Genomic DNA, 21,595 nt, shown 5'->3' on the forward strand with positions numbered 1-21,595 from the left:
CTAAAGCCCTTCAAGGCTAGACAAAAAAAAAATGATATTCAGTAAATTAATAAATAAATAAATAAATAAACGGGAAAGAGAAAAAAGTACTAACCCAATGCAAAAGTTTGTTGTCTATTTAATAGCAAGGTTGCACAAATAATGCATTATTTGTGCAATCTAAGGGGGTTGCTGTACAAGAAACCATTCAGCAGGCCTTCTATTAAATTTTCAGCGATGCGGGGTGAGGGAATGGCAATCATGTCGAGCGCGGTCACTGTTCGCCGATTAATTTATCGCTCTCTGTCTGTGAGGCCAGTTTGATTAGCATCCAAACTCTAGGCAGGCTGGAGGGAAAAGTCGAAGTTTACAATGCCCATTAGTACAGCCCCCTAATCACACAGTAGGAGAAGACAACAGGGAAGCGAACTTACAGCCAGCTGAGTGAGGGCATGTAGTAGCACAGTGCAGTCTTGGGCAACTGCTCCAGGGAGTTATTCACCATGGACCTGCGGAGATCACAAAGCAAAAAAATGAAACTAACACTACCCAGCATCCACCACCCTGACCACAACACCCCCAGCAGACACTATTCTAATACACGTTGGCCATGTTTTTCTATACTGGGATTTGAGTCTCCGATTTTTTTCTGGAGTTAGGGGTTTGAGGTTGCAATTGCTATCTGAACCTTTCGCACACTGAGGGGTGGTTGAGACACAAATTCATCACAAACTAACGGTTAATTTTTTTCAATCAATTTCTCAGACCTGGCATGATATTGCCCGAAAGAGACCGCGAACAGGACCTGTACGAATCATTTTAAAACCTTACATTCCGGTCGAAAACCAGCCAACGGTCAACCCTAACTTCAAAGCCACATGCCTACTAAAGGAACAACGCAACCAAAAACTAAGCTAATTGTTCTGCAACAGAAGGTCACAGGAAGGCTGTAGATTTTCAGCATACAGTTGGACATGAAAAAAATAGCCCAAAAAAAACTAAAATGGTCTCCAACTGCTCTCCCAAACGTGCGCTGAAGCAGAACTGCCCCCGCTGGCCACAGAGGCCGTTTGATCGCGGCCTCGGCGTCGGACGGCGAGCGATCCCCACGGCTCTCGCGTCTGAAGTCCGTGTCACATTAACGAGCACATTGCATTAATTAGTGCTGGTTTGAACTTTCCCCAAAAAGGCAAGGGGAGTCCCACGGAGGCTGTGGGGGAGGGGGCAGAATGCAGATCGCTCCTGAGAGCAGGTGGGAGAGTGGCGTGTGGCTCCGCCTCCGCTGGCCTGACACAGTAGCGCTGTACTCACGATTCTGGCACGTCTTGTACTGTTCTACAAATGTTTCTGTGTCTCCATTCGTCTGTGTGTGTGTGTGTGTGTGTGTGTGTGTGTGTGTGTGAGTGCGTGTGAGTTTCTGTATGGGTGTGTGTGTGTGTGTACACGTGTGTGAGTGTGTATGCCTTTGTGCGTGTGTGTGTGTGTGTGCATGTGTGTCTGTGTGTGTGTATGCCTGTTTGTGTGTGAGTGCGTGCATGTGTGTGTATACGTGTGTGTGTGCGTGTGTATGAGTGCGTGTCAGTGTGTGTGCGCATAAGTGCACTCCTATGGCTTAGACAGGATGCCTCACTACCTGAGGTGACGAACAGACACACAAAGAGAAGACGGATGATGGAAAGATGGTGAGCAAAAAAAAAAAAGATCCATCAGCGCAGAAGAGAGGTGCTATCAGACAGCAGAAACAGGTAAAGGACAGATGGAGGGGTGAGAACATTCCCTTCTGCGTCCTGAACAGCACGACTTCTTCCAGTCCATCACAAGAGGAGGAGGAGGAGGAGGCGGGGGGGGGGTGTTGCCAGTCATATGTAAGGGGTGGCCAGAAGGCCAGATACAGAGAGGCGGTCATTTTGTTGCAATTTTGGCCGGGACACCACAGATAACAGCCCAAACTCCTCTGAAAAGCACCGCGGGAACTTAAATTACCGCAGTGAGTCAGGGGCCTCCCTTCAGCTTTCATCTCATCTGAACGACTGCACCTCCAGCATCACAGTGTCCCCATCACAGTGCCAGGGTGTTGCATTTTCTTTTTGGTTCAGAGGGAATGAGTACCCCCGACTGACCCGCAGGTAGTAACTAAGCCCACACCTGCTAATCAATCTAGTTACGTTCCATAAGGCTATAAAACCTGGCAGGTTAGGCTACCTCTGTGCTGGACCGATAGTCCAGCAGCGTCCCAGCTCACACACATAAAACATCCTCACAACGCTGCTGCAGTTTCATAGCACTGACACGACATTCCAGCAACGTTGTGAGAACGTTTTTTGTGTCCGCTGGGAAGCTACAACCCTGATCATGGAATGAGGGAATAAAAGCGTACTGCACATCGAAAAAAAAGGCCTTTCACTCACCAACCGGATAAAAACAGACAGAGTTAAAAACACTCACAGGAAAAACAAGGCGCTGAGGCCGATGAATGTGTCCTGGGAGATCTTCTTCAGCGGGTTATCGTCCAGAATTCTGAAATGCGGAAACAGGAATAAGCCGGCGTGGTAACTGCATTTTCATACGCGTCACATCTTCCTGCTTTTTGGTCTACCTTGACATTGAGCAATGTCAGCTTGTTCAATTTTGCTTGGGATTGAAATAACCATCTCCTTTCACTGTTACATTTTAAATGTATCTGAGAAGTAAAAATGCAATTAATTAATTTTTTAAAAATTCTGCACCTAGGAGTTTCAGGTGTCCCTAAGAAGCACAATAGATGAAAGGCAGCAAAAATGTGACCATTTTCAAACCCACATACTGTATACACAACATTTTTCTATGGCAGGAAAATATTACAAAGTATGAAAAAACAGTGACAATACTGCAGAATCACAAACCCACCGGTGGCCACATTCAGACACAGCTGTGCAGTGAGTAGCTGCTGATTTAAAAAAAACACGGAATGCCCGCTCCCACGCCTTCTGGTAAATTGGAAGCCAGCGCTTCCCGTTGGCTAGCTCGTTCGATTAGTCATAACTCAGCTACAGCTCCCAACCCACAGACGAAAGCTAGCATCGGCAAATGCCGTAAATCTTTTGTTTGTTCCTCAAAACACGTTTACGGGATTGCAAATGGTGCATGTAGGTCAGACTCTGGGTGCGGAGCCAGAGTTACAACAACTGAGGCCACATCCTGACTTCTCGGTGGTTTCTGCCACATCCAAACTGCGTTTCATTTGGTAACCATTTCAGAGTAGTTACGGTCAGTTCTAACCCTTGTGAAAATGTGAAAAGACCCTTGTGAGGAATAAAAATTCAGTTCGATTTAGGATCGTTCACACGGATAATACTGAATGAGCTGCGATCAATGTTCTAGCATCACTGCTCAAGTGTTATATTTGAACTTGAAGGGGCATTATAAATCATTTTCTCCCTGTACACACCACACCCCCCCACCCCCCCCCCCCCCCCCCCCCACCCCCCACCCCCACCTCCCTTGGTCTGACCAGTGGACCTGGCTTCAAGTGGGCATGCCTGTTAACTTGTAACACATCGGACCGTTCCCATAGCAACGCCCGCAGAAGTGGATTTAGATTCTGTGGTTGGCGGTAATGTACTCACAGCCAGTGTAATGTGTAAAGGTCACTGAATACTCCAGGTCTCAGTGCAGTGATGCAGTTCTGACTGAGAGACCTGAGAGAGAGGGGGGGGGGGAGGGGGAGAGGGAGAGGGAGAACGAGATATGTTTTATCACATTTCTTAAGTTTAGTACAAAACAACCAAAGTAGCAACCTTATATGCAACCTCGTACCTGCAATTTTTCCTTGTTTCGGAAAACTAAACAAATTAGAGCACTGGCGTTTCTGAAAGCCCTGGCACATTCCCATGCATGGATTTCCTTTCATGGATCTTCAATCACCCAAAGCTCAGCTCCGTTTTTCCCTCCCCCAATCAAAACAGCCCGAACACAGACTATCCATCACACCAAACCTGTGAAAATCTTTTAATAACATTCACGTGGGCAATGTGTCCTTTTTTTCCTCTTCAAACTTCACCGCATTTAGAGAGAGTGTCTAAATTCCAACACAAGATAAAAACTGGAGAATCATAAAGAGATTGCAGGCTCAGGTAACAGGCACTGGTTAGCAGGTTCAGGCATTTTCAGGTGAGAGAATTAGCTTCACTGTTTTGACACAAGAACGTCGACGACTCTGGACTGCTTTTGCACACAGTCAACGTTTTTAGCTTAATCTTAATTTAGCTCTAATCAGTTGGTTTTCAAGATGAGCTCATCAAATGAACATCCAATGCATACACACAGATGTAACGTATTTGGGAGGGTAGCCCTCACCAAGCAAATATTTGCCATAATTTAATGATTCTGATTAGAAGGACGGATAATTAATTTTCCTTCCCACCAAGGCACAGTTTCCCAGCAGCACTTTCCAGCTAAATCCGCTTGTAACTCCTTCCACTGATTCCACGCAACGCTACACTTTATACCCACTGACATCATAACCTTGGTTATGGATTAACAGCGAGCAGAGTATTCAAGCTTTGAGCCAGTCATAATAATAATGGCATTAAAATTCAAGAGCCACATTTCTCACTGGCTACACGGTTCATACGAAGGACACAAGGATGAAACCACAGCCTAGTACAGCCCTTTCCTAAATGCTTTGTACACACAGTGTTATGTCAGCCTCCATGGGTTTGTTGCTGGGGAAATCGTGTTGACCCTTTAACCCTTTTGTGATGTGAGGTCACAAATATGTGATTAGAATGTCCTTAACTGAACATTCTAATGCTGATGTCACAATCACTGCTGGTGACCGAAAGCAGTGGAGTTCTAGAACACTGACTTTTTGGAAAAAAAAAAAAAAAAAAAAAAAAAAAAAAAAAACACGTCCTGAAAACCGACTCTTCAAAGGCCTAAAATGGACGAAAGAGGACTCACAGTTTCCTCAGTTTGTACAGCCCACTGAACGCACGGGTGGAAACTGACTCAATGCTGTTGTTCTGCAGGAACCTGTCAGAGAGAAACAAAGACTCGTTTCAGAAAGTTTTTTTTTTTTTTTCAAATCATTTTATAAAGGGCTTTTCAAATGATACATCCCTTAACTTAAAGACCTCATCACATGTTCCCCTTCGTAACTTAAGATGGAGTTTATTGTCAGAACTAAACCTTATCTTGTAACTTTTAAATTAAAGGAATGTTTGCAGGACTTTAATTTAATTTAATTACATAAAGGGGGGGGAAATTGGCTTCTCGGCAGCCGTAAGTGCACAGAACCATGAGGACAGGCATATTCACAGAACCCCACAAATGTCCCGCCGTCCTGCACCGGCACGGACATGTTCGGGGACGCAGGTCTTTCAGCTCTTCGTTCAAACGTGAGCGAAAAGAAGGAACATAGGTCTGATTTCTGCACTACAGGATAGTCATCATTTTCCAGTAAAATAACGGGCCTGTCCAGTTTGGTCTCAGAACAAACAGTTTTTCTTCATGTTTGTTCTTTTGCGGGTGATACAGGAGTTCTTTCAGTCGTAATTTACGCAAGACGTTCGAACGCGACCATCCCTGCACCCGTCGCCTTGCAATAAATTCAGCTCCTGGTGGTCTGCCAGCAGGACAAAGACAAACCCGAACATCACGAGCCATGGAATCCCAGGAACCGAACACGCGTTTCGTCCCTGCGCATGAAAACAAACTCCCAGCCACTTAAATCGGCGACAAGACAAGAATGCGCCTGATTGGCCGAATCCGGGTCCTCCCTGAGCCCACAATGCTTTGCTTCTTCTCCGGTGCTAACAGCTGAACTGGATGACTCGGCGCTCACGGGGAAGAAGGGATTTTCTCCTTAAATGTGAAGAACGACAACCTGAAGTGCTGAAAGCCCCTTTCTGGACTGAATGTGATTGTGTTGCAAAGTCGGTCACGCGAACACGCCGAGCCCATTTGAGCCGCAGGGTGAATTAAATCACCGGTTTATATCCCTTCCAACTGCACTCCATTATAAAGCGAAAAAGCTGAGTGTGACAGATTAATGATGTTCTGTCACCGACGAGCATGCATAATCTCAAACAATTAGTGTACCGTGTACTTCACAGAAGGCAAAAGTGCATTTGTTTCTGCATGTTTTATTCAGGGAAATAAGACAAGTACCACATTGGTTTACTGATTAATAAATTGCTGAGACCTGCAGAAAGAAACATCAGAATTCATGATAAAACAAACAGAATGTTCTCTAAAAGCAAGCAAATGCTTCAACCTGGATTCAATCAACATTTGTCCCTACACAATGTAATGCAAGTGTTAAAGGGGTTTCTTCCCCCAGCAAAAGCAGTTTGTCTCACCAAACTGCTTCTGATAGATTTAAAAAACATTATGTTCTCAAATTGAACCTCATAAAAAAGGAAACAGTTTTACAAAACCTACGCAGTCTGGCTACATGCAACCAACAGTAGCCCATTAAAAAACAGCTGATTTCAAACCAATGAATAAAAAAAAACAGTTATTTTACGCTGGTGATATGGAGTATGCATGAAATGGTGCAATCTTGGTTGAAACCCTAGGTCCTCAAATTCCATCCCACCAAATTAGCACTGAGAACGTTGCTCAGAGGATAGTGTTCCATAATTGTAAGCTGATGTCATAGTACCGGTGATGTCACTGCACCAATCAGAACCACCCGCAGAGAAGATGAAAAGGAAGTGTGATTTGAGTACCTGGCCAGTCTCAAGAGTCTGTGCTGGGCATCACTGATTGGCTGTCCTCCCCCAAGTCTCTACAATTTTCCTTCTGTTTCTCTGCAGAGCGCCTTTGTCGCAGTTCTCTGTAAATATTGCTATCCAAATAAAATTTGAATTTGATTTCGATTTGGCGCTGTCTTCAGGGGCGTATTCGAGGGCAGGTGTATTCAAGGGCGCTGGAATGTTAGGTGGATGTTTTTTGAAACGTGCCCAGCTAACGGGATAACGTCCTCACAACGTTACCGGAATGTTCCGTCGATGCTATAACGCTGCCTTGCGCGGTGGCAACGTCGCAAGGACATTGCGTGTTAAACTGGGTGCACAGGACCGAACTGAACTCCAAGCTACAGGACAGCGATTGGATGGCTACTTTGTTGCCATAGCGCTTGCGTGTTACACGTACCTCCATCCAGCGCTTACGTTGTACTTTGTATCGTCGTCTCGATGTTGTGGCTTGCAATGCCTCCAAGTTTGACTTGGCATTGGCTAGGTCAGAAGGTAATGTTTACTGGAACTGGACTTAATGTGTTCATGGCCATGAATAGCTGCTACAAAATGAGTATTGTGCCTTATCGGCCCTGTGATTCTTCCAGTGACCTTCGGTATGCACTTACTGCACGTCGCTTCGGATAAAACCGCCTGCCAAATAAATATGATGTAATGCAATGGATGGTGACGGTGCGGGAGATTACGTGTAGGCTTTTAATACTGCCAGTAACACATTTCAACTTTGTTTTATTTTAACATACTGAACTTGTCTCGGTATGTTACCCGCACCGCCAGCGTGCTATCCTGTTCGACAGGCGGAAAGCGTGAAACGTCGACAGAATGTTCAGCCCCCCCCCCCCCCCCCCCCGTGAACGAGCCCCAAGGCCTCGTGGGAACTCACAGCCTCAGCAGCTCGGGGTACTTCTCGAAGGCGTCATCCGGAAGCCTCTGGATGGCGTTGCTCCTCAGGGACCTGTCCGGAGGCACGTTCACAAAAAAAACAGGCGTCACGGAGAGCCGCGCGTCCGTTTCCCGCGCCGAGCTCGGCAGCGCGACCTGTCCAAAAGAGCAGCAAACTCAGACCCCCCCCCCTCCCCCATTACATTACATTACATTACATTACAGGCATTTGGCAGACGCTCTTATCCAGAGCGACGTACAGCAAAGTGTATAACCATAACCAGGAACAAGTATGACGAAACCCCTAGAGAGAAGTACCGGTCCAAGTGCAGGGAACAACCGCATAGTTGTTCGAATTAAAGTCTTTACGAATTAAAGCACGTCAGAGGCACTTATGGATGGCGACATTTCGGAGGGAAAAGACTTGGGGCTCGGTTTCAGGCAGCGCTGGTGGGGGCCGCCCGGGGTGTCGTCGCCTTGTACCTCCGGGGGTTCGTTAAAAAAAAACATTTTAAAGGTTCCGAATGCCGTCAGCCTGAGCTGGGAAACCGGGCCGTGGGGAACGTGGAACGTCTAAAGCGGTTACAACCCTTTCGGGGGAAACGTGATCGCGCGGCGGGTTGGAGGCGCGCAGGTTTTTGCGAGCGGGGGCGGAGCTTACAGCAGGGTCACGTTGGCGGACACCTGGGGCACGGTGTTCAGGTGGACCTGCACGCACTGCAGTTCGGTCTCTGTGCACTCGCAGTGTTCTGGGTACTCCTGCAGGTCTGCAAATAAAAAAGTAATCAAATTAAAAATAAGCCAAACACTCCTCAACGGAATGCATCTCTCAACCTGCAGTGTTCGCGTCAGACGCACAGAATCACAAAAGTCAGCTATAAAATATCAGGGCATCCATCCATCCATCCATCCATCCATCCATCCATCCATTATCTACACCCGCTTATTCTTACTGGAGCCCATCCCAGCATGCATTGGGCAAGAGGCAGGATACATATCAGGGCATGTTCACTGGAAAACCTATACGCAGGCTCATTAAGGGGCTTGAGTTGTCTCAACTTTTTAAAAAAAAAATGGGATAGATCATTATGGCTTAAAAAAGGGCTTACTATAAAAGTTAAAGGGCAGTGAATTATTCAAGAGATCAAGTTGCCCTATCCAAATGGTTCAAGGCAACCTGATGCCTCAAACCGTCCAACTGAGTACATGTAATGCACAGATTCTTCAGAGTATTCATAAGGGGCCTTGGAGTGCAAGTGCTGATCTGGAATCAGATTTGGTCTGTTAGGTCATAATGGATAAGGTTGGGGTCTGTTAGGTCATAATAGGTAAGATTGGGGTCTGTTAGGTCATAATGGATAAGGTTGGGGTCTGTTAGGTCATAATGGATAAGGTTGGGGTCTGTTAGGTCATAATAGGTAAGGTTGGGGTCTGTTAGGTCATAATGGATAAGGTGGGGGTCTGTTAGGTCATAATAGGTAAGGTTGGGGTCTGTTAGGTCATAATGGATAAGGTTGGGATATGAACAGGGAAAGCCAGATCCTGGATCAGCCCTCTGGTAGTGAGGAAACCCACTGCCTTAGATCATTCGATGTAGAACAGCCACATCTATATTCACTGACATATAAATTTCAATTCTGATATGCTAATTTTAATTGAGCTGTAATGAATTATTCTGTTTTATGCCGACACTAATCAATTTAGTACAATTGCATTTAGGTTTCAAAAAGCCCTTCAAGATGGTTTGGGAATATGGGCCCAGAAGAGCACACGAGATGCACACACACACTCACACACACAGCAGACACACACACGCACACACACACACTCCCAGCAGACACACACACACACTCCCAGTAGATACACACACACACACACACACACACTCACAGCAGGCACGGGGGAGCTCCTGCTGGTTCCTCCTGATTGTGGTCCGGTCGAAGAAGTCCGCCCAGCCGCTGTTGTCCCCTGGAGAGCACAGAATAACGGGACACTTCAGACGGAGACAGAGGCGGCCCCCTCCTGTCCAAACAAAGGGCAGAAGCGTCGTGCGCTGGTAACATCTCGTCCTGTCATGGAAACTCCACGCATGCTGAGTGAACCCCACACAGGCTGTATGAGAGACTGGACTGCCCTATCACTGCAATACTGCAGCAGAGAGAGAACATAGCTGCTCTCCTCCAGTGCATTCCTCCATGCCCTCACAATATACCTTCTGTCTTTGGTTCTGAAGCACACACGCCCTGTGTTTCCTTCTCTCCTTCTGAGACATACACAGTCTGTCTTTCCTTCTCTCTTTTTCACACACACACACACACACACACACTCACTCTCACACACACAAGCGCGCACACACAGACATGGTTACACACACACACACACACACTCTCACACACGCACACGCACACGCACACGCACACGCACACGCACACGCACACGCGCACGCACGCACGCACGCACGCACGCACGCACACACACACACACACACACACACCCTCTCTCACCGCAGTTCTCCTCGTCGGCACCGTTGGCACAGTCCTCGTGCCCGTTGCAGTGGAGCGCCTGGGGCAAACACACGCTCAGGTTCCCACAGGGGAACTGCCCCAAGGAGCACTCCACCTCCGCCCTGCTGGCCACCCCTGCAACTGCAGGCAGGAACCGAGACAGAGAGAGAGAGGAGAGAGAAGGAGACAGAGAGAGGTAGTGAGAGAGGGAGAAAATAGAGGTTAAAGATGGTGAGAAAAGGGAAAGAGACAGAGGAAGAGGTACAGAGAGAGAAAAAGGGTGAGAAAGAGATAGAGGCAGATAGAGAATGAGAAAGAGAGAGAATGAAGACCTTTGACACTCCTTTATTGCAACCAATCAGAGCATCAGCAAGGTCTATAAATACACTTAAATGCTAAATAAAAACAAAAAGAAAAAAACATGACAATGATGAATGAAGAAGAGAAAGAAAGAGTGACTTTTTTCATAAGGAATGACCAGGTTCCTGAACTGCTCCCCTTAATCCGATCACCTGACCATTCCCCCGTATTCTCTCTCAGTATGCGTGGTGAGCATTCTGATACAAAATGGCCACTGTCCATCACCTCCGATGGGCCCTTCATAAACTTCCCCACTTCCTTATAAAGCTATGTGACATCATGAGATGAAAGTTGCATATATAAATGCAATCTATCGTAATGCTATAATAGGCATTATAATTCATTCATTTGTTCTCTGGATGGTTTGTGACCATCAAACATCTCGGCAAAATGTCAGTTTGCCCTGGAAAATGAGGTGTTTTTTAAGTGAAGTGAAAATATGGGTAGGAGAGATGATGAAAGGGAATTGCTAACGACTCGATCACTTGTTAATCACAAAGACAGGGAGAGCGACAGAGAGAAGGAAAATTAAAGTGGGGGAGAACAGGGAAGGGCTGGAGGAACGTGATGAATTTTGATAACCCCGAACAATGAAGCAATTCCTTGCACTGCTCGTTGTTATTCAACTGCCAATTTATCATCGCTTTCAGAAGCGACTTCAACCACAAAAACGATACCGCAAATTGCTAAATAAGAGAGACAGTTAAAAAAAGGACACTTGTTCTGTATTTAACACAGTCGAGAACATTGTTGCATATTCTGAGGGTGAACATAAGGAAGATTGTTCTCTCTAATGAACCTGAACTAATCTAAATGTTTGTCACTTCAGAATCTGAAAGAAATCTGTTGAATTCTTTCCTCTTGATCATTCTGCTCATAAATTACCCATTTAAAGCCAAACTAGTTTAACATAACAAAAACAAAATAATAATAATTGTTTTTATTATAATACATTTTATATGTATATACCATTGCGGCAATACTAACAACATCATGGTAAATATAGCGGTCATGTTAATGATGCTATGGTAAATGTAGCAGCCATGCTAACGATGTCATGGTAAATATAGCAGCCACGCTAACAATGCTATGGTAAATATAGCAGCCATGCTAACAATGCTATGGTAAATATAGCAGCCATGCTAACGATGCTATGGTAAATGTAGCAGCCATGCTAACGATGCTATGGTAAATGTAGCAGCCATGCTAACGATGCTATGGTAAATGTAGCAGCCATGCTAACGATGTTATGGTAAATGCAGCAGCAATGCTAACGATGTCATGGTAAATATAACGGCCATGCTAACAATGTTGTGGTAAATGTAGCGGCTAACGATGACGCAGACGGCCTATCTGGTGGCCCAGCGCTACAGGCTCCGCTGTACCGCTGATGAAATACGAAGACGAGACGGATTCCGCTCGTACAGTGCGGCCCCGCGGTACAGTATCTGAGACCGAGGTCAAGCCTCTCAGAGAACGAGGCGGTACAGATGGACAGACAGAGAGGCGGCCCCAGAGAGAGGGCTGTCCTCGGGGGTCAGCAGACCGCTTCCTTCCCCTGCGCGAGAAACGCTTCACCGCACGCCCGGGGATCCTTCCAGGGAGGAACGATCTGATTGGGAGTAGGGACGAGCAGTTCCCCCCCCAGTCCTGGCGTGCGATGGCGGGAGCGGTCCGGCGGATCATACGGGTAAGGCGCCGTTCCAGAGCGCCAACGGGGGCCCCCGCAGTCCGCCAGTGGATCACTGCGAGGGGTACAACTCGCCGCAGCGGAGTCACCCAGGGAGGGAGGGGTTTGGTTGCCGGGCAGGAGCGCGACTCATCGCTCAACAGTGACCCCTGCTGGTCAGAGGGGTGCTCGCGGTCTATGTGCTCGAGCTACATGCGTAAGCCTCAGTTTGAACTGAGGCAGCGGCTTAGGGGCAGAGGCAGAGCTTGCATGTTTTCGGGGGGGGGGGGGGGGAGGGACTTCGTAGCAATGAGCCATACTGCCATTATCAAGTGTGCATTTCAAACAAGAGGGGCAAAAACGTACCTCGGAATCTTAATTCCTCCCAGTGACATCATGTTAAGCACCCACAGACTAAGACACCAGACTGCGGGCGCCCTACAGATAAGCACTTACTCTGCTCACTCGCTGACAAAGGACATCGCAATGGAAACAAAGCCATTTAAAGGCAATTAAAGTGTTGCACTTCTTGTTCTTTATGAGCAGAGGCCGGCGAGTTCAGCATTAACCAGGGATTAAAACAAACAGCATCAAGGCTAGAGAAAAGAAAAAAGCAGCGCTTGCATCTGCATGCCAGTTACATCTGGCGTAGATGCCTTGGGGGGTAGCTGGAAAAGAGCCAGCTGTTCAGACATGACAGGCATGACCGTCATCCTGCTCAAATACACAGACACGAGGGAGGATTATTACCAGAAATTTGGAGCCTTGAAAATGACCAGGCTCTTGGGCGAATGCGAAAACCTCCTGCTGCGTGGGAGAGGTGAGGCCAATCGAAACGTGGGCAGTGTGCAATGATCCTGGAGCCACCCCCTACTGCAGTTTATCATCGCAGGGGAGAGCAAATTTAAAAATATTTATTTATTGTTGTGGTTGTTATTACAATTATTATTATTATTATTATTTTTATTATTATTATTACTGAGAAAGAGATTGAGGAGCAGTGAACCAAGCTCAGATAATGTAACGGATGAAGTAATTTTTTTATCTCAGATGCTTCTGCAGCAGCCAGGCTGATTAGCAAGCAGCACAGTCGTATTCTGTACAGCACAGCTCGCTGACCCTAATGGATTCAGACGCACGTAGATTGATTTTGACAGCAGTATCAGACTCGCTTGTAAGTTTAATCTGTCCGAGCCTGGCTAAGTAAGACGGTAAAATCCAATGACAGATCCACCTGCCTGACACGCACTGCCCAAGAGGGAAAAGAAATTGAGCATTATTTCCATAATTACAGAGACTGTGAAGCTCCTGTAATTAACAGCGCTTGAGATTTCCGTTGCTTTATCTTTGAAAACAAAAACGTGCCGCGTTCCTATCCGAGCTTAGAAATGGATGTGAGCATTTGAGAGTTTTTCTGAGAAGAGAGGTCACTCTGGTGATTGCTGAACAGTTCGTGAAGAAGAAAAAAATAAACAAAACGCGCGCACACACAATCATGAGACAAAAACTGAGGAAAGCAGCTGGATGGATCTAGGCTATTATCCAGCCACAAAAAAAAGAAGAAAAGAAAAAAAAACTACCAGTTTCCAGACAGGAAACAATCAAAAGAGGGAACATCTCAAAATTCCACAAGATAAGACTTCCAGGGAGGACTGTTTGAAGTGTACCAAATAAACCTATGCGCAAGTTCCGCCGTGCCAGTTTAGTAAACAAAATGACCGCGTTCAGGAAATCTGAGCGCTGAACACTGTTTGCTAAGGTTTAGCCTCGTGCGCGCGCGCATCTCTGTTTAGTCCCAGGGTGCAAGCGAAGAGCGAAATCCATTCCCATTAAGAAATACGCTGCTTCATGGATTTGCTGTCATGGAGTGAAATACCACCCAACAGCCCACCTTGAAATAGAGGTTCTGATTGAATTTTGCTGTCTGATAATCTCTCCTAAATCTGTGATGATGTTTTAGAGCTTTGTACATGGAGCCGCAGGCTGCACACAAAAAAAAAAACTACCCCGATGAGTCACATTCCGAAACATCTGAGTCTTTCAGCCTCATCTAAAAAAAAAAAAAATGTATATATAAAAGAAAAAAAGAAACAGAGATAGTTTAAAATGCTCCGCAGCGTGCACAGACCTGGCAGTCCGCTCGATGTCCAACACAGGGCCATTTCAAATCAAATGCACCGTTAAACGGTAGAGAACTGAGATATGAGTGGGGTTAGACTATAGTACATTACATTCGGCATTATGTAGTCCGGGAAAATTCACACGGCTGTATTTGTACCTTTCTCTGAACGCAGTCAGATATTTACTGATGCAATACTAGAAGTACCTATCCTGAAGGATTTTTTTTACAGGTTACTTATAAAAATGCGAAAACTGATATAAATCATCATGCTCAACCGCTTAGAGTAGAATGGTGCACAAAACCAATGAACTGCATTATATAGCACTAAATAAATGCTTCACGTGCAAGAATAAGGCTGCAAAAATCTGCTTGTGCACCTCTTTTGTGAGCAGGGGAGGGGGGATGCAGGAGACATCCCTAGGCAGCCCAATTTGTGTGTGCAAACAATTTCTTTTGTACTATAAAATTAATGCACCATTCTACTGTAAGCGGTTGAGCGAGATGAAACCGATTTTCAATTTATTGTACATGGGGCGAGACTCTCGGCAGAATGTGCCCCCCCGTGGGGGTGGGGCTTCCATCCGCACCATTCCTTCTTCTCTTCCTCCACTTTTCTCCCTTCCCTATCCATCGCTCGCTATCCTTTCTACCTGTCTGAAAGGGGGCAATAAATAAACAAATCCATCAATCATCTTATACCCGCTTATTCCTGGTCAGGGTCGCGGGAGGAGCCTATCCCAGCATGCATTGGGCGAGAAGGGCAGGAATACACCCAGGGCAAGTTCGCCAGTCCATTGCAGGGCACAGACACACACACACACAAAGACGAAATTCAGACTGTAACCCTAGCCTGCATGTCTTTGCATTGCACCACCATGCCACTCTAAACAAATAAATAAAGGAGGACTGTCCTGCTTTCTTTTTGGGGCAAAAAGTTAATCATACAATGATAATAATCATTCCTTATTACTCATACAATCCATGCTGCTACGGCAGAAAATCAACTGAAGGTTAATGAGAATTAAACCTGCAACCTCTGAGTCAGCAAGTCCAGCTCCCTAACCATTATACTACGTTATCATTGCAATTGTTATTATTGCTAAGACATTATTAATTGTGTTTCACCGTTAACAAAAAAGCTGGACAGTCCTGTTCGGTTTGCGCCCAGACACCACGCCCCATTGACCCCTTATGGGTCGGCACAAGCATAACTGAATACATTGTTCATTTAGTGCAATGACGACCCTCCGCCCCCCCCCAATCCTGGTCCTGTAGAGCCACAGGGTCAGCTGGTTTTTGTTTACAAAAGCCAGTTCAAACCCATTAAACGAGGTGAGCCGAGTCAGCTGTGTGATCAACTGCGTTAACCGATCGATTGCTGCGCTTCTCCAGTTCTGAGTCACAGCAAAAAGCCAGCAGACCCTGCGGCCCTCCAGGACCAGGATCGAGGCCCACTGATATAATTGCTACGGTAGTGGGGTTTTTACAATTCCGAGATTGCAGATCCAAATGCCAGGAAAAGCCACAGCCGTCACACTCCAGAAAAGGTGTTTTATTGAAGTAAAATATTCAACTGAGGAAATTTATACGGGCCATTTGTAAATTGAAATAGGAAATTCCACCATGACGGTTTTCATTTTGGAAGCACAATGAAGGAAATAGTTATGCACATAAACATTATATAACGGTGAAATCATTTATTTATTTATTAATTTTTGCCAGGCACAGGGAGAAGCGTTATGAAGCCATTTAATAACACTTTAGCATCATAGACTGTAATATGAACAACCTTGGGGAAACACTCTCCTATGTAACCGTTAATAAATCAACCCATTCACTTCTCTTCCAAATAAAAAAAAAAAATCAGTATGCCCTGTCCATTTTGGTTGATATTAGCTAATGCATTGGCTGCCATTTGTATTTTCCCTCTTGACCCCCCCCCCCCCCCAAGCCATAACACAATCACTAATTCTTCTAATTTTGCCTTGATAAGAACTGTGTCAGACAAGCAAAGACATGGGGAGAGGTGGGGGGGGGGGGGGCACTTCCAGCATCTCCTTAAAAAGTTTCTCTCAAAGACAAATAACTAGAGTGCTTGAAATACTACACACCAGCAAAAATTCTTGCCTACAAAATCAATTTACACCAGTATTCACAGCATACAGTCTGATTGCTTGTTTTGACAAGTGAAGTCTAGACTCTGGTGAAGGTCTGTGACCAAGACATTCGTTTTCCTTGAATTTTGAGTGTTTTGTACTTGATAATAAATCTATATTTCTGCCTGTTCTTTGGATTTCATCCATTTTTATAAACCAGGCAGCAGGTCTTTTATATTCGTCCACTTGGAAGTGCTGACTAGTTGACACGCGGCACTGGAAATTCACAAGGATCTCAGGGGAGTGTTTTAAAATGTATTTTTCTGTATTACTCACGTCTAAAAAGTTGAAGCATTTCTAACCCGTGCCTGACCCAGGCCTGGTCCTGGTAAAACCGCAGGGTCCTGGCTAACTAGCAAATTAACCAGACGGGATGGGGTCCACCTGTCCTCCCAATCTCTCGTGCCCCCCCCCACCCACGTTCTCCTGGTCTACCCTCCCATTGGCTCTCACTGGGGGCGTGTCTCTGGACATTCCAACACACCACAGGGGGTGTGTTCTTCTGGTGAGGAATGGGGTAGGGGTAAGGGTATGGGTGGGGATGTGGGGGTGGGGGTGGGGGGTGGGGGGGGGCGGTTTGTCTCGCTTTTTCGTTTCCAGGCTGCTTGCTGCAGACTGACTTTTATGAGCAACTACCTTCTGGGAATTGTGTTGGTCTTTGTGTTTTTTTTTTTTTAATGATGCATTCCATATAATACATAAAAAAATAACAACTGCCGTATTTGGTCAGTTTTCGGAGAACATCCAACAAGGACAGCGTTGCCAGATTTCGGCGGAAACACGCTTAGCCAAAATCCCACCCAGGAAGCCATTCCAAACAGCAGTCCAAATGCTAGACAGGGTCTCACTTGGTGCCAACACAAAATTTGACAAAAAAACAAATAGAGGAACAGTTCTGTGGACCGCTGTCACAGCCTTGGACAAAGCACAACAGCTGTCCCCAAAACTGCAGGCCGTGAGAGGGGTTGCGATGGGTCACTAAAATGCATGTGGAACAATAACCTGAAGGATTATCATCATTTCCCATAATGCACAGCAGTCAGACACTGTGCCAGCTACAGAGCATGTGCAGTTTCACTGGTGCAAAGGCTTGTGTGAATGTGTCACATACTGCGCATGTGTGTGTGTGTGTGTGAGTGTATTTCACCTTGAAAAGTCTCCAAATGAATCAGCATGCAGTTGCAAAAGGTTCTTACAAGAACCAAGAAACGTGAACATGTCAGTCCACTGTTCGCATCTATTCATTGGTTGCCTGTTAAATTTCAAATTTAGAATTGAAAACAAGGTTCTTCTTCTGTCTTCAAGGCCTTCTTCTGACTTCAAGGTACTGCTCCAGAATATCTCATTGGACTACTTATCCCTTTCCCTTCACCATGACTACAGTACTTCACAAGTCGCTTGCCATTCGAAGATAGAGAGAAGAATTAAATCTATACTGGACAGCAGGAGCCTTCTCCCGTTTTATGGAATAACCTCCCATTTCATGCCCGGGATTAATACGCAAGCTCCCCTCTTTAAGCGTTGGCTTCGAAGCTGACTCCTGAAGTGAATCCTACAGTTAAAGATGTGCGGGAAGGGTGCGTGAAGACCAAAGATCTGTCTGGTGAGCTGCACTGACAGCACTGATGTTGCGTCACTGCATGCGAATGCTTACTACAGTTCAGAGCAGCATTACTCCAGAGATCCCTTCCCTTGTGTTGTCTCTCCACATCTGTCTGTATACTGGCCTCTCCGAACTCACACCAGCCATCCACCGAGGTGAATGCTCATTCAGAAACTCTCCCAATCAGAACAGCAGCACTGACAAGGTGCTTTCATGAACTTGTGACACTGGAGCAAATTTATTTTTAAAAACGCATTTAAAAAAAAAAAAAACATTCGCTTACAGCCCACAGTGGGTATCAAGATTACTAGTTTATTTTTAACATGCCCTGTCTTGTTGCCGAGCGTTGGGGATTCATTTTATAGCAGTTCAGAGCTGTTCTCTAAAATAACTACGAATGAAAAGCATCAAACACCTGTTACTTTTTAGATTATTTTCAATATTCATACACGTTTTTAATCCATTTCTGCTAAAAGGGAAGAAAAAAAAAAAAGCAAAACAAATTTACACGGGGTCACTTAGGGAATACCAAGTCGCATTTGTGCCCGGGACAGAACAGGGTGTGCGCACGAGCTGTTGCCATCTACACAGCTGAATGCAACGTAGAAGCCATTTGTGGTCTTCTGAGGGTTCCGAGGACAATCAGGTTTTTCTGAAAAATCAGAGGCGCATTCGCTCGCAATCTGTCGCCCGGTGCAACGGCGAACCGCGACGTTTGGTCGGTAATTCAAAGGCTGATCCGTTACAGTCTGTCCTAAAAATTGCGTACCAGATCTGTCGGCTGTAACAAAGGCTTCATTGTTTCAAACGTTTCCTGACGAAAGTTTTGAAGTTCATCAGGCTGGTAGCCCACAAGTGTCTCCTTTAAAAGAAAGGTTTAAAAGCTCGACCCGGCGCATCCGCACATGCACGCGATGTCGGTCTTGCCTATATGGTCCATCACTTCGCATCCAGCAAAGTCCATCAATGAGTTTTTCCGTTTTCAAATAGGCTAATATGCCACAGGCTGCTGCGGAAAGCCAGAGCGTGCACAGCTGCAACGATGGAACGAGCGTAATTAATTACCCAGGGAGAAAATGGAACGCCTGCAGCTAGATCTACTTTTAACTCTTACAGTTCTGTCAGGTACAAAATTGGGGCATCGTGCACATCATGCAATGGCAATCAGCAATAGTGAAATGCAATGTATGTATCTAAGTCTGTATGCATGGGTGTGATAGAGATAGATAGATATCATATTTTGTTTAGTAGTAGGGCAGTATGAAGATACAGTGATGATAAAGGATTAACCACCATCGTGGCAATTAGATTTCATGAAAGATCAAGGAGACAAAGACCTACCCTTTCACTTAAAAATCACCCTGAAGAAAGTTGAATATTTTCTACGCATGCACGCTGGGTTGAAACGTAAAACTAGACAATTGAAAAACACAGAAAATATAAAAGCCAAAATTTCAAGTTGCACATTAAGTCTTTGTTTTACCTTTCAGTGATGCTAATGTCAGGTGGATACGCAATAAAACCAGCGGAACATCCCAGCGCAAACTCGACACTCCAAATTTAATTGATCCCATCGTTCCGTGTTTTCATTCCAGGTGACAAACGCACGCTCCTCGTCTTTCTGGGCTTCCAGTGTGTAAGAATTCACCCAAAAAAGGACATGCGCACGGGAAAAAAAACACGCCAAGGTGCTTAGCTAATTTATTTAAAAGTCTGGAGCTTAAAAAAAACAAAGTCTCTTAAAATAGAAGACATGTGGTCGGCTTGTTTTCTGTCTCCATTAACTCTGGAATGGGTGGGAAAGAAGATGATATCCGGAGGAACAAGACTGAGTGAAGTCACCAGCCAGTCCGTTTCAAAGAACGCTCGGGGCGCCGTTTAAGCGACACGGCTACGTCACAGCTACTCCACAGGCTGCTTTGACCAATCCGCGTGAGCGTAGTCTGGTTTGCGCTTTCTGTTTATTAAAGTACGCTGGGCTAGACGACCGGCTATTTTTTGTAACACTGCATATAAGAAATAAAATAAACGAACTGCAATCAAAGAGCTCAATCACGGCCTCGTAACAATCAGAGTGATTGCCTTGTCCCAGTGTGCGCAAGCGAGTTCACTTGCGCAAACGCGCATGTGTGGACTCGTGCATGAACGACAAGGATACTTTCCCTTCTTTGATTACGTCTAATTAGTTGATTAGGGTTAACACGTGGGCAATATCTTGTTTGCCGGTGAGACAATTGGAAGACCTGTGGATCTGAGGAAAACAAATTGAAATGACCTGCAGTTGTCTAGTCCCTGAGCTGGAAGAAGACAGACGAATTATAATTACAAGTGGTGTGTAGCTGCGTAAATGGTTCATATTTCATTTACATTTTACCTGGTATGCCAGGAAAGCGAAATGAGCCGAGGTTATGAAGTGCGAAAAATATGATACGTCCTCGAATTAGAAGCAGAGTAGCGAAACGTGCAACGGTAATTATTTCATTTCATTACGCTATAACAGATTTCATCAAGTTACACCATATCATGTCTTGCATTCATTAAGAATCAAAGCGGATGGGTGCTGATCCTGGGCCAGATTAAGTTTTTTAAAAATTATTATTTGTTTTTTATGGATTGGGGATTACTCCCAGCCCGACACTTTAGCGAGTAATTGCGTAGGACTGGGTGTTCAATCAACAGCTGTGGAAAGTGATCGTTCAAGATGGTCAACCGTGAAGACCAGCTGGAACAGCAGTTTTGCTAATAATCAGAGTAATAGTAAAACATGGCATTCTCTCTCTCTCCGTTCAGAAAGTGTTTTGCACACAGTGAATTTAAAACTCATTTGTATGCTACTTGCTTTTGAATTGTGCCAAGCAATTCTACAACAAGACTGCATAAGGCTGTGTTTCACATCTCGACCAGTTTCATATCGCATTGAATGCAAATGACAAAATGATAAAATAATCAGATAATAATAATAATAATAATCAACAGAAGAACACTCTTTTCATTAGAATAGACCTCAGGAAACTAAATGGACTTTGTTGGACGGAACCCATGCGGTCTCTAATGGATTACGAATACATTTGCACATAAATAACATTCACGAGGAGGTTGCAGAGGATTCATCAGGCTGCATTGAATGCAAATGACAAAATGGCCGTAGTGCATGAACAAGAAGGCTGGGGAATCCACTCTACGGGGCGGCTTTTTAAAAAACAACAACAGACTTGATTCCTTTTTGGAAAGAGCGATTCATTAGTCGGTTGTATGTGTGCATGCATTTACATTATTACATTACATTATATTGCATTTATTTAGCAGAGGCATTTTTTCTGCTGTGTTCATTCTTAATTATTGTTAATTTATTTACTTTAGCTGTTTCAGCCCTCTAGATGGGTTGGTTTTTTTTTTGGGGGGGGGGGGGGGGTGCCCAACATGGGGCTGAGCATCTCCAATTCCCACCCTAATTTGGAACGGCCGATCGTCTGCAACCGATGGCTATTCGGGAGAGTATAGGTGTCCATGGTTCTCCTCTGAAACACGTGGTGTAACCAGATGCTTCTTTATGCACCGCAGAGTTCAGCCAAGCTCA

The 21,595-nt window shown here is 45.3% G+C and overlaps 1 protein-coding gene across 2 annotated transcripts in view; it reads right to left on the reverse strand.

Annotated features, from left to right (window-relative positions):
• Positions 1 to 20,056, reverse strand: part of rxfp2a (relaxin family peptide receptor 2a) — a 34,191-nt gene extending 14,135 nt beyond the window's left edge. The window contains exons 1-9 of one of the 2 annotated variants that reach the window (XM_035435292.1): positions 19,502 to 20,056; positions 10,109 to 10,249; positions 9,495 to 9,572; positions 8,266 to 8,371; positions 7,606 to 7,677; positions 4,921 to 4,992; positions 3,585 to 3,656; positions 2,425 to 2,496; positions 414 to 488 (exon numbers count right to left, since the gene is read on the reverse strand). In XM_035435292.1, coding sequence (XP_035291183.1) covers positions 414 to 488; positions 2,425 to 2,496; positions 3,585 to 3,656; positions 4,921 to 4,992; positions 7,606 to 7,677; positions 8,266 to 8,371; positions 9,495 to 9,572; positions 10,109 to 10,249; positions 19,502 to 19,592 — 779 coding nt within the window. In that variant the 5' untranslated portion in view covers positions 19,593 to 20,056. The remainder of the gene's footprint in view (positions 1 to 413; positions 489 to 2,424; positions 2,497 to 3,584; positions 3,657 to 4,920; positions 4,993 to 7,605; positions 7,678 to 8,265; positions 8,372 to 9,494; positions 9,573 to 10,108; positions 10,250 to 19,501) is intronic. The other variant, XM_035435293.1, reaches the window with a different exon arrangement.
• Between the last annotated feature and the right edge of the window lie 1,539 nt (positions 20,057 to 21,595).

This window comes from Anguilla anguilla, chromosome 9, assembly GCF_013347855.1.
Source record: "Anguilla anguilla isolate fAngAng1 chromosome 9, fAngAng1.pri, whole genome shotgun sequence".
In the NCBI taxonomy this organism is placed as follows: domain Eukaryota; kingdom Metazoa; phylum Chordata; class Actinopteri; order Anguilliformes; family Anguillidae; genus Anguilla; species Anguilla anguilla.